The 12,061-nt window shown below is 42.9% G+C and overlaps 1 protein-coding gene and 4 non-coding genes across 5 annotated transcripts; all 5 read right to left on the reverse strand.

Annotated features, from left to right (window-relative positions):
* Positions 1–425: 425 nt before the first annotated feature.
* Positions 426–9,995, reverse strand: rps3 (ribosomal protein S3). Its single transcript, XM_028573145.1, has 7 exons — positions 9,889–9,995; positions 8,781–8,911; positions 7,839–7,932; positions 6,799–6,893; positions 4,290–4,477; positions 1,840–2,043; positions 426–502 (listed from the first exon to the last, which is right to left on the reverse strand). The coding sequence occupies exons 1-6, from the start codon at positions 9,916–9,918 to the stop codon at positions 1,844–1,846; spliced, it is 738 nt and encodes a 245-aa protein (XP_028428946.1). The 5' UTR covers positions 9,919–9,995; the 3' UTR covers positions 426–502; positions 1,840–1,843.
* On the reverse strand, positions 953–1,101 carry LOC114553415 (small nucleolar RNA SNORD15). Its single transcript, XR_003692327.1, has one exon. It is a non-coding gene; the product is annotated as a small nucleolar RNA SNORD15 (small nucleolar RNA).
* Positions 4,729–4,877, reverse strand: LOC114553416 (small nucleolar RNA SNORD15). Its single transcript, XR_003692328.1, has one exon. It is a non-coding gene; the product is annotated as a small nucleolar RNA SNORD15 (small nucleolar RNA).
* LOC114553419 (small nucleolar RNA SNORD15) lies at positions 7,125–7,273 on the reverse strand. Its single transcript, XR_003692331.1, has one exon. It is a non-coding gene; the product is annotated as a small nucleolar RNA SNORD15 (small nucleolar RNA).
* Positions 8,264–8,412, reverse strand: LOC114553418 (small nucleolar RNA SNORD15). Its single transcript, XR_003692330.1, has one exon. It is a non-coding gene; the product is annotated as a small nucleolar RNA SNORD15 (small nucleolar RNA).
* Positions 9,996–12,061: the final 2,066 nt, after the last annotated feature.

Raw genomic sequence — 12,061 nt, forward strand, 5'->3', positions numbered from 1 at the left:
GTAAAGTTGTGTCCAAACTGGCATTGAAAAAGAAACCATAGGAAACAAGAGAATATTAGATAATATACTCTTTGGGTAAGATATATGAAAAGGTGCAAAACTGACCTGTTCTACACACAAACAGCTGATTTATTCAGAAATTTACTTTCAGCTCAACAGTCAAACAGCTTACTGGCTAATTTGTATACATGTTTTTTCACAGTAAAAACCCATTGTGAGTGCTGTCATACCAGAGTAAGATTTTATTTTCACTGTGCAATATCCAATCACTCTTTTAGGAGCTGGTCACATTTGAGTCTTCCGATGTTTGACTGTTTTTCTATTTTTAGAGAGCTTCACATTTCATTAAACATTTGAGAAACTAGCAAACTAACTTTGTAATTATCTTGCATTTTCATCTGCAACAGAGTGACCACAACACAGAGTGTATTTTCCAGATTTTTTATTGTTTTTGTACACAAAAAACTGCGGGTCTTGCTTCCATCTGGTGGCACACGAAAAGCTGCAAGACAAAAAATAAATAAAAGGAATTTAAAAAACAAGCTTCAAACACTTGAGTAATTTGATCCTGCTGACCAGAACATTTTAATGACAAAACCAGTTAATTGTAGCAAATAGCAAAAATGCAACAAATATTAATTTCCTCATCACTTTACAATGACTTTTAGATCACAAGGCCTACAAAATTATGATTCATTGTGTCGCATTTATGTACTTTAGGTTCAGTTTTTCCATTTTAACCAGATATTCAACAATCCTACAACTTATTCTACAGACAAAAACAATGTTAAACCTACAGGCAATTTTGAGTATATAAAACAATAGATTACAAGGAGATCCTGTGAGTAGGTATTCATTCAAAGCTTTTTTTGGGTAGAATTTAGTTTTATTTGCACTTTAGTTGCTACTGCAATTATTTGGAAACTGCTAAAGTTATGTGTGCTGCTTCAACCCTTCTCAGACAAATGCCTCGATGTCTTCAACCAAGAGGACTCGCTGCTCTGAGGAACTGGAGCAGAACCACAGAACGTGGACCTGAACCAGTAACCACAAGAACCAGACTGAGTCCTGTTCCGACTCGTCATCGTATCATCACTGAAGGGACAAAAACAAACTAATCCGTCTTTGTTCATGGCCCGTTTACCATTATTACATGGATATCCTCAGTGGACAGATTAGGCGCCACCTACATCACTACCGAGGCCTACAGTATGTAAGAACTGAGATTCCCAGGACCATCAGGACAGACCGTACGAGGTTCGACTGTGGTGGCTCAATTTGTTTAAAAAGGAGATGGAGACTACATTAATATTAGAACTGTATTCTCACGACAGGATTATTATAGCTGCAAAGATTAATAGTTTACTTGTCAGCTATTAAACAAATGACCAAAACTTTGATAATCGATTTAGCAGTTTGAGTCATTTTTTTATGGAGAAAAAAAAAAAAAAAAAGGGTCAAAATCCTGATATCCGCTTGTTAAATGTGAATATGTTCTAGATTCTTCTCTCCTCTTGGACAGTAAACTGGATATCTTTGAGTTTTGGAGAAAAGACATTTAAGGACATCATCGTGGGCTTTGGGAAAGACTGATCCACATTTTTTTTTTACCATTTTATAGACCAAACTAATCTATTAATTGAGAAATTAATAAACAATGAAAGTAATCGTTGGCTACCGCCTTAATCAAGAGGATTCTGTGGTGCCCATCATCTTAAAACAGATATTTCAACACTATGTTCACACAGAAAAGGCTTCAATGACAAAGCCATTGTTTAACGGCTTCTTCACACCATAATAAAGCCAGCCTGCTGGTGATGGGCCCCTTCAGTCTCTTACCCTCTTATGCGGTGGGTACAGGTGTTCCCTGGGGCATGACGGGCACCTCTGGCTTGGTCCCCTTCTGCTCAGAAATGGGTGTGGTGGGCAGGGACTCCTCCTTGGGCTCCACAATGCTGACATGGTCGGGCAGGGGCTTCTTGGGTCCGATCTTACCGCTGGGGTCCCAGGGCAGCATGATCTTCACCTTGATGCCCAGCACACCTGAGATTGGGCGATGATTAATCAAACATGTATCAGCACAAATAAAAAGCTAACCTGTGAAGAGCAGAGCTGGAAATTAAACCATTCATTGTCAAAATGAATTGCCAAGTTTTCTGATCAATTGGTTTGTCTTTTTTTGTTTAAAAAAAAAAAAGAGGAAAAAGTCTAATTCCAGCTTGTTAAATGTCAAATGTTCTAGTTTCTTCTCTCCTTTGTGACAGTAAACTGAATATCTTTGAGTTGTGGACAAAAGACATTTGAGGATGTCATCTTTGACTTTGGAAAAGACATTTTTCTCCTTTTTGTAGACCAAACAACTTATCGCAAAATTAAAACAGATTAATTGATTGAGGGGGAAGCGGGGAACCATCCAAGCTGTGTACAGTAAGGATGGGACACTGTTGACCTCAACTGAGGAGGTAATAGGGCGGTGGAAGGAGCACTTTGCAGAACTCCTGAATCCGACTAATACGCCCTCTATGTTAGAGGCAGAGCTGGAGGATAATGGGGGATTGTCGTCGATTTCCCAGGCGGAAGTCACTGATGTAGTCAAACAACTACACAGTGGCAAAGCCCCGGGATTGATGAGATCCGTCCAGAAATGCTCAAGGCTCTGGGTGTGGGGGGCTGTCCTGGTTGACACGCCTTTTCAACATTGCGTGGAAGTCTGGGGACGGTGCCAAAGGAGTGGCAGACTGGGGTGGTGGTTCCCCTTTTAAAAAGGGGGACCAGAGGGGTGTGTGCCAATTATAGGGGTATCACACTTCTCAGCCTCCCTGGTAAAGTCTACTCCAAGGTGCTGGAAAGGAGGGTTCGCCAATAGTCGAACCTCGGGTTGAGGAGGAACAATGCGGATTCCGTCCTGGTCGTGGAACAACGGACCAGCTCTTCACTCGCAAGGATCCTGGAGGGAGCCTGGGAGTATGCCCAACCGGTCTACATGTGTTTTGTGGATTTGGAGAAGGCGTATGACCGGGTCCCCGGGAGATACTGTGGGAGGTGCTGCGGGAGTATGGGGTGAGGGGGTCTCTTCTCAGGGCCATCCAATCTCTGTACAACCAAAGCGAGAGCTGTGTCCGGGTTCTCGTAGTAAGTCGGACTCTTTTCAGGTGAGGGTTGGCCTCCGCCAGGGCTGCGCTTTGTCACCAATCCTGTTTGTAGTATTTATGGACAGGATATCGAGGCGTAGTCGGGGTGGGGAGGGGTTGCAGTTTGGTGGGCTGGGGATCTCATCGCTGCTCTTTGCAGATGATGTGGTCCTGATGGCATCATCGGCCTGCGACCTTCAGCACTCACTGGATCGGTTCGCAACCGAGTGTGAAGCGGTTGGGATGAGGATCAGCACCTCTAAATCTGAGGCCATGGTTCTCAGCAGGAAACCGATGGAATGCCTTCTCCAGGTAGGGAATGAGTCCTTACCCCAAGTGAAGGAGTTCAAGTATCTTGGGGTTGTGTTCGCGAGTGAGGGGACAATGGAGCGGGAGATTGGCCGGAGAATCGGCGCAGCGGGTGCGGTATTGCATTCAATCTATCGCACCGTTGTGACGAAAAGAGAGCTTAGCCAGAAGGCAAAGCTCTCGATCTACCGGTCAGTTTTCGTTCCTACCCTCACCTATGGTCATGAAGGCTGGGTCATGACCGAAAGAACGAGATCCAGGGTACAAGCGGCTGAAATGGGTTTCCTCAGGAGGGTGGCTGGCGTCTCCCTTAGAGATAGGGTGAGAAGCTCACTCATCCGTGAGGAGCTCGGAGTAGAGCCGCTGCTCCTTTGCATCGAAAGGAGCCAGTTGAGGTGGTTCGGGCATCTGGTAAGGATGCCCCCTGGGCGCCTCCCTAGGGAGGTGTTCCAGGCACGTCCAGCTGGGAGGAGGCCTCGGGGAAGACCCAGGACTAGGTGGAGGGATTATATCTCCAACCTGGCCTGGGAACGCCTCGGGATCCCCCAGTCGGAGCTGGTTAATGTTGCTCGGGAAAGGGAAGTTTGGGGTCCCCTGCTGGAGCTGCTCCCCCCGCGACCCGACACCGGATAAGCGGACGAAGATGGATGGATGGATGGATAATTGATAATGAAATAATCCGTTGCAGTGCCAAACAAGGCCAAAATAAAAAAAATGCTTCCTCCTCCTAAGTATCACTTGGTTTTAGCACCAATAATCAAGTTAAGCGTCACAGGCAGAGTTCACAGTAAACCCTCCGAATGTTTCAACGTTGCTGCTGATGTTTCTCCCCGGTTCATCTGTACTCACCCTGCCTCAACAGGACGTGGCGGACGGCTGTGTCGACGTAGTAGTTGACGGGGTCTCCGCTGTGGATCATCAGGCCGTCCACGAACTTCATGGACTTGGCCCTCTGACCCCTCAGCTTGCCGGACACGACGACCTCGCAGCCCTTAGCGCCGCTCTCCATGATGAACCTCAGAACACCATAGCAAGCCCTGACAGATTGGAGGGGGAAGGACAGTGTTTACACATATAGCCAATTACAAAAGGGTGTCCAGAACCCAATAATTATATCCTTTACTGCATGAAAGAGTTTAAGCTGCGTTTAAACGCAAAGAACTAATGGTGAAGATACAGACTGCATTTCTGTAATTTGAGAACTTAAAGTAAATCCTGTCAGTTTCTCTCCATTTACTATTTACCATATTACATTCAGCAGGTAACAGTTTGTGTGTGCTGCTTCAACCCTTCTCAGACAAATGCCTCGATGTCTTCAACCAAGAGGACTCGCTGCTCTGAGGAACTGGAGCAGAACCACAGAACGTGGACCTGAACCAGTAACCACCAGAACCAGACTGAGTCCTGTTCCGACTCGTCATCGTATCATCACTGAAGGGACCAAAACTGAGACGCAGAACCAACACTTCCTCCCTGAGAGCAAACACAAGGCTCCGTACGACAGATGGCATTTAAATCATCTCTACTGGACATGACTGAATAATTTCTGCAGCAACAGATCTACAACTATATTTCTTTGTTACATTATAAATGTAAAGTTGCTCTATGTTTATTGCCTTCTTACAGATATTACAATGATTTTCTTTGTGGACAGAAACCATATTTAGCTAACATCACTATTCACGGCTATGAACCAAATTAATCAAATGTTCAGATCCAGTTTTACCACCATCATCGCAAAAACTTCTTTGAGAAAAGCTGAAAAGAACTGCACTGAAATCATTCTTAAAAAAGGAAGATGTGTTCGGAGTTCTGCCGACTGAATATGCAAAGTTTAATATATCAACTAGCGTTGCTCTGGTTGGTTGTAGCGCTATCCTATTGCGTGCAGAGGGGAATTTGAAAGACAACAGTTTATCCCGCCCCTCGGATTGACCATGGTGGGAAATCTGGAGCAGGAGAAGTTAACCCTCTCCTTAATGTCATGTCGTTTAAGTAGAACCAGACATATAGTAACATTTTACTACAGCGTAGACGCAGAGGGGTCTACGTGATCTACGTATGCCGTTTTAAGGAAACGTTACTTTTTGACATTCAACACCCCCTCGCCTAGGGTTGGGCAGTAATACGGTATACCGTGGGGGTCTAAAAATGGCAACGCTATCAGTTTCAATACGGTCATTAAAAAATGCAATGCACTTATATAGGAGACAAGGATTAAATATTAAGTTGTGGTGACCCACAAGTAAGACCGAAAGAGACATTCACCAAGGTACTGTACCTTTAAGGGAGAGGTATTATGATACACGAGTTCTGGGTTAACGGCTGAATTATGTCAAACGACGACGGTGGTGAAAATTCTGTTCTTAACGGTGCACAAGTTTGGTGACGCCATCTGAGCCTTACGTCATAATTTTTAATTAGTCACGGCGATACCGTATACCGTGGTAAAATAGGGAGGAGGTTTGACAGTATCAAAATTTGGATACCGCCCGACCCTACCCACCCCCGCTGCAGAAAACAATCTTAGAGGAAACACTGTCAACCATCACAGCATGTCCTTCGAGAGCTAGGAGTACATATTTTTCAGAACTTGTTCAAATAAATTTATGTAAAAGCAATGACACTTCCACACCGTTACGAGAATGCACAAAACCACCTTGCACACTGAGACGGCTAACACACGTCATTAATCAATCTGAATAACCTCTCCACTTCTACTGTCCCTATACAAGATTTTCTTACCAGCTGAGATGCCACCTGCCAACTGCTTGCCCTGGAAGAAAGTTTGCACTATACTCTTCATCTGTGTGATGCACCACTCAGGATCTCCATTCATCTTTGTGGGATACAAACAACTTGAAAACAAAGAAGAGCTGCTGCTGCTGGCTAACAGCAGTCTTTGGAATCGGCTTTGAGTTCAGCTTTTCTTTGAGAAAAGAACAAAAAAAAAACGGCACTGAAGTCATTCTGAAAAAAGGAAGTCTTGTTCGGAGTTTTGCCGACCGGATACGGCAAAAGTTTAATCTGTTAGCTAGCTCCGCTATCATCTTCGTTGCTCTGCCTGGTTGTAGCGTGCAGAGGGAATTTGAAAGACAACAACATCTTGATGTGGGTCTGCCTTGGCAGGCTAAAATAGGCTATCACCCGATGCGGGATAGGATATAATATCACACAAACTTTACAAAATCAACTTAAATAGACAAAACAAATTGACAACTCAATAGTTTTCAAAAAATAATAAAATAATTAATATCTCGTAAAATGGCGATTAATACCTTTTAATGGCCTTTATTTTTTACTTATTTGATTTACTACCTTTTAATACTTTTTAAAAGCCCATGGACACACTGCTTACCTACGCACAGCCAGGCCTCCCAGCAGCTTGTAGCGCAGAGACTCTGCCTGAGCGATGGCGCACAGACCACGGGTGGCAACCTTCTCAGCGTACAGCTAACAGAGAGGGGACAGTTCACAGGTCAAACATCCTGCCACTAGAAAAACTGCTGGTTAGAGACAAAAACACCTTTATACTCCATCGTTGGGTCAGAGTGCTTGTACGTTTTAATTAAACGCAGATGAAATTTGCCGTTTTCCCTCGACTACACATGCACAAAATCTCGATACTGCTGTCATCGGAGATTTCAATGATTCTTAGCTTAGTTTAATTAGAAATGTTTCGACCCTTCTCAGACAAATGCCTCGGTGTCTTCATGTGAAAGGACTCGCTGCTCTGAGGAACTGGAGCAGAACCACAGAACGTGGACCTGAACCAGTAACCACCAGAACCAGACTGAGTCCTGCTCTGTCTCGTCATCGTATCATCACTGAAGGGAGGTCTAATCAAGATTTGGAAGCCTTTCGCACCTGCATTAGTTCTATTCTCCAAATAAACCAAATGAGTCTTCATATTTAAAAACGGTGTTAGAAACTATTGTGTTCAATAAATTCCAGATCTGTGTGAATGACATTTTGTTAAAGACCAGATGATATATTGCAGTGTAAAAAAAGGTTTTGAGGCTATTTTTATATTTACAATACACAGGTTTGTTGCCTTTACTTTGGGCCGATTAGACAAACTACCTATATTTATTTGATCTATTTCAGCTGAATAGTGTTAAAAATACTGCAACAATACAATTTCTCTCTATCTGCATTAAAAACAGAAAATTCTGCATTGTAAAAGAAATAACAGGCTCGACAATCTGTAACTGCTAGTTAACTAGCTAGCGTCTGAAGAGCTTTTTTCCTGCTGAGTTTGTGGCTCTTCTGGACGGGTTAACCGGGACTGTTGGTGGCATGTGAAGCGCGCAGGAAAAATAAAAATCTAAATTAGCATCACTAATTAAAATATTTGAGTGACCACTTCATTCCCCCCCACCACCCTGGCTCTCTTACCTCGACGCTGCCCTCGGGGAAGCCAAACCTCTTCTGGACCACCGCGGTCAGCTCTCTGATCCGACGGCCCTTCTCTCCCAGAACATTCTGGGTCCTAAAGACAGTTAACACATTTAGGGTTACACTGTATTCCTGGGAGAACGAAGAAAAAACATTGGAGTACAGATTAAAATCTATTTTACAGAATACTTCAGTGCTGGAATATTAGAAACGTTCAATAAAATCCTGTGAAAGCAAGTAGGAGCTTTGCGCTTTAGTTTGGGTACAACTTAGCGTCATTTATCCTTTAAAAATGAAGCTTCTATTGCAAGCAGCACCTTGCTTTGGTTAGTTTATTGGTAAGTCCGAAACAATCAGGTTATCTCCATTAACTTTACTACATTACATACATTCAGCAGGTAACAGTTTGTGTGTGCTGCTTCAACCCTTCTCAGACAAATGCCTCGATGTCTTCAACCAAGAGGACTCGCTGCTCTGGGGAACTGGAGCAGAACCACAGAACGTGGACCTGAACCAGTAACCACCAGAACCAGACCGAGTCCTGTTCCGACTCGTCATCGTATCATCACCGAAGGGACCAAAACTGAGACGCAGAACCAACGCTTCCGACATGAGAGCAAACAAGGCTCCATACGACAGATATTTTAATTTGGGTTGTGAATTCTACTCGAAAAACACTCCATACTTGCAAATGTCTTTAGTTTATCGTAAAAAAAGTAACTCTAGCTCGCCCAGTAAGAGCGTGCGCCCCATGTAGGCTGAGTCCTTTGCAGCAGCCCTTCCCAGACAACCTTCAAATCCAACCTGTGGCCCTTTGCTGCATGTCATCCCATCCCTCTCCCCCTTTCCTGTCTACCCACTGTCGCTATATAATAAAAAAGGGAAAAGCCCCACAAAGTAACTGCACGTTTAGCATTACAGAGGCTGGGACACTTGACTCACCTTGTGGCCAGGATGATGATCTCAGTCCTGGTTGGAGTCACACGCACCTCCACACCCGAGTAGCCATCCTCAGCGAGCTCTCGGGTCAGGAACTCGTTCAGCTCGGCCTTGAAGATACCGTCTGAGACGAACTAAAGAGAGATGACAGGGTCAGCTTACCCAACATGTAACAGTATGAAACTGAGCGATCTCCCCCCAGAGGGACAGAACCAAGGCAAGATCTATCCTCAGACTGCAATGTATGAGTTTCAGGAGGTTTTTAACTAAATCACTTTATAGAAAAATGGGGAAACCCCAACCTGAGACACTGCTCATGTCCATTGATCTGCTATAAGTCATTGAATAAGGGATTATGGGTTAGCTTTAAGTTAGATCATGCCAATGCAGAACAGGCTAAATCTAAAAAAATAATGCTGCACAGAATGAAGATAAAAACGCAATGACAGCAATACTATAAATTATAATATATGGGCTCATTCGCCCCGTTGTCTTTATCAACTGTGTAGCGTTATTTATGCCTGAACTTAGCACAAACACTGGAGCCGCATGTCAAATCTGTTGTGAGGTGCAACTACGAGGACTTCCAGCCACATACGATGCTACCGTCAATTGTCAATTAACTGACGTTACGTTTTCCTAAATTGCAGCCATTGGCCGTTTCAATTAAACGTTAATTACAACATGTTTCCTCAGCTAACGCTCTCTTTCATTAGGTCCCGGTTCATTTGACTTATGGAGCTAATTCGCCAGCTAAGTAACTAGCTAAGTCACATTAGGATCCTTACAAACTAAATTAACGCGGAGATGTTTCACAGGGTTTAAAGTCTGACACAATTGTTGTTTTGCACACAACTCCGCTGAGTTTCAGCTGAGTAAGTAAGGGGGATCGTGTCTCCTTCCCGGCCGCGGTGACCGGAGCCATGCTAGTTAGCCAAATGAGGAGGACGCGGCGCCGGCAGCATCTGGTTTAATCCTCCTCGGATCGGAGGTACACAAGCTCAACCTACCCCGCGTTGAACACGCAGCGGTTGTATCCTAAACAGCACGACGCCATTTGTAGATAAACGGACTGTCTATGTGGGTAAAAGAGGGATAAAACAGCGCTAACCTTCCTCTTCTTAGAGATTTGCACCGCCATCTTCTGATAGGCCGTAGACAGGAAAGGACCGCCAGAGGACGCGGAAATGACTTTATACTAATATGACTAACTTCCGGTGACGCCATGCTCAGGCTGCCGCTGGAGCTTGTAGTTTTTTGTAAATGAAACGCGCTTTATTCAATTTTTTTTTCTTCATTTTGTTATTATTTTTTAAAATTGTAGTTTGTATGGAAAACTTAAAAATATATATTATTTATTTTATTTATTATTTTTTATTATTTTATTGTACAATAGTGAAACAAACGCGCTTTATTTCATTACCGGCACCCCAAGCAGAAAAACAAGATTATGAACAACAGCAGTAGGCCTAAGTCACAGAAAGATGAATAATGCTTTTATTATTTCTGTTGAATCAACACGATGCGGTAATTTGTTAGCACTGTGGCTGAATGCATGAATTGACCTGCTTTTCTTCATGGCTGCATGCGGAATGACAAAGGTGAACTTTTAATGGAAGAAAGGTTTTAAAACTTCATTCTCTGTCACTATGTTCTTCAAACTAATAGTAGTGCTGTGCTCCCATTGGTACAGTAGTAGGGGTGCATGTGTGTGAAATATAAATAAATAAGAAATATAACTGTCTCAACCACAACTCATCATATATATATATATATATATATATATATATATATATAAATAAAGGGGTTAAATTGGGATTTTTTATGTGGTGGGGCTCTCCCTAGGGGGGTCTGGGGGTAGGTACAATTTAACCCTATATTGTATTGAATCATATCTTATCATTTAATATCTTGTCCGTACTGCTAATAACTTTATTAAACAATAAAAGCCCTGCATGATGTAATGTATTCAAATAGCCCTGCAATAAATACAACTGTTGTGAATGTTTTGTTCATCTTTATTTACATACTTGTCTGGACAGAAGAACATAACACATCGCTTTGATTGTTTTATTGTGAAGGTTCCCACCGGAAGTGTCAGTGTGGTAATAATTTTGGCCTGACAGCTGACAGTGAGTATATTTAGAATTGAGAGTGTTTACAGCCCTCCAGTGGTAACAGCGAGGAACTGCAACGCTACATTCAATTCGTGGATAACACATTGTTAATGTCAGGAAAATCATTATTGAGCTCAATATTTACTGATCATTATTAGTGTGACTATTACAAATAGCATTAGTAACATCAGTGTCTGTTAAACTTGCACTTAGAGTTGTTTAAACAACGTTTTTTTGGCGGAGAATGCCGTCATGTCTCTCTTGGTACCGACGGAGCCGACTGTGACGTGTTTCAATGAGATATAATGAGTATTTTCTGCCCTCTAGTGGTCACAGTGAGGAACTACGCCAAAACAAGTCATGTCAAGTTAGACAAGATAACACAGTACAACTTCCGGTCATTACTTTCAAAGTAAAACAAAGTGAACTAACTGAAAATTGGAAATGAAGGAACACAACTTATCATGAAATGACATGTTAATTGTTCTCTGGTGGCCACAGTTAACACTACAACTCCAAATTTCTCAGTGGGAATAATACATGTAAACATATATTCTAATACCAACAATTAGTTAATAACTTTATCAACTGTAACAGTTCTCTGCTGTGGAGTATTTAGACTCATAAGTTGACTGCCCCCCAGTGGCCACAAAGAGGAACACCAAGGCACAACATGTCAAGCTAGACATGATAACTTCCGGTCAACACTACTACTACAGCACAAAATAAATCTAAGGCCGGTTACACACTGGCTGCGTGGCGTGAGCGTGGCGTTTCTGTTGCGTGTCAGCTGCGTGGATTTTTCTTTATGTCTTTACACACCAGAAACGTGTCTGACGCGGTGCTGCTGCTGCTGCTAGCCTTGTCTGGACACATGGATGTTTCCCATTGATAAAATGAAATACCATGTTAAACATAAATATATACTGATTTGATTACAGCAAAGACAACGTCGGCAGTATTGACGGCAAAATAGGCTCCAGAATATTTCATTCTATATTGACAGGTGCAATATTAGAAAATCAACATGTCATTTATTAATATGTATTGCCTAAACGACATATAAATATCTTTTCCTATTCTATTTTGCCTGGAAAGGCTTCCAACCTGTTACCATGGAATCCCAAATATAAACGGACATGCCACGCAGCTGACACGCTCGTGCGA

This window comes from Perca flavescens, chromosome 3 (genome assembly GCF_004354835.1).
Source record: "Perca flavescens isolate YP-PL-M2 chromosome 3, PFLA_1.0, whole genome shotgun sequence".
NCBI classification, from domain to species: domain Eukaryota; kingdom Metazoa; phylum Chordata; class Actinopteri; order Perciformes; family Percidae; genus Perca; species Perca flavescens.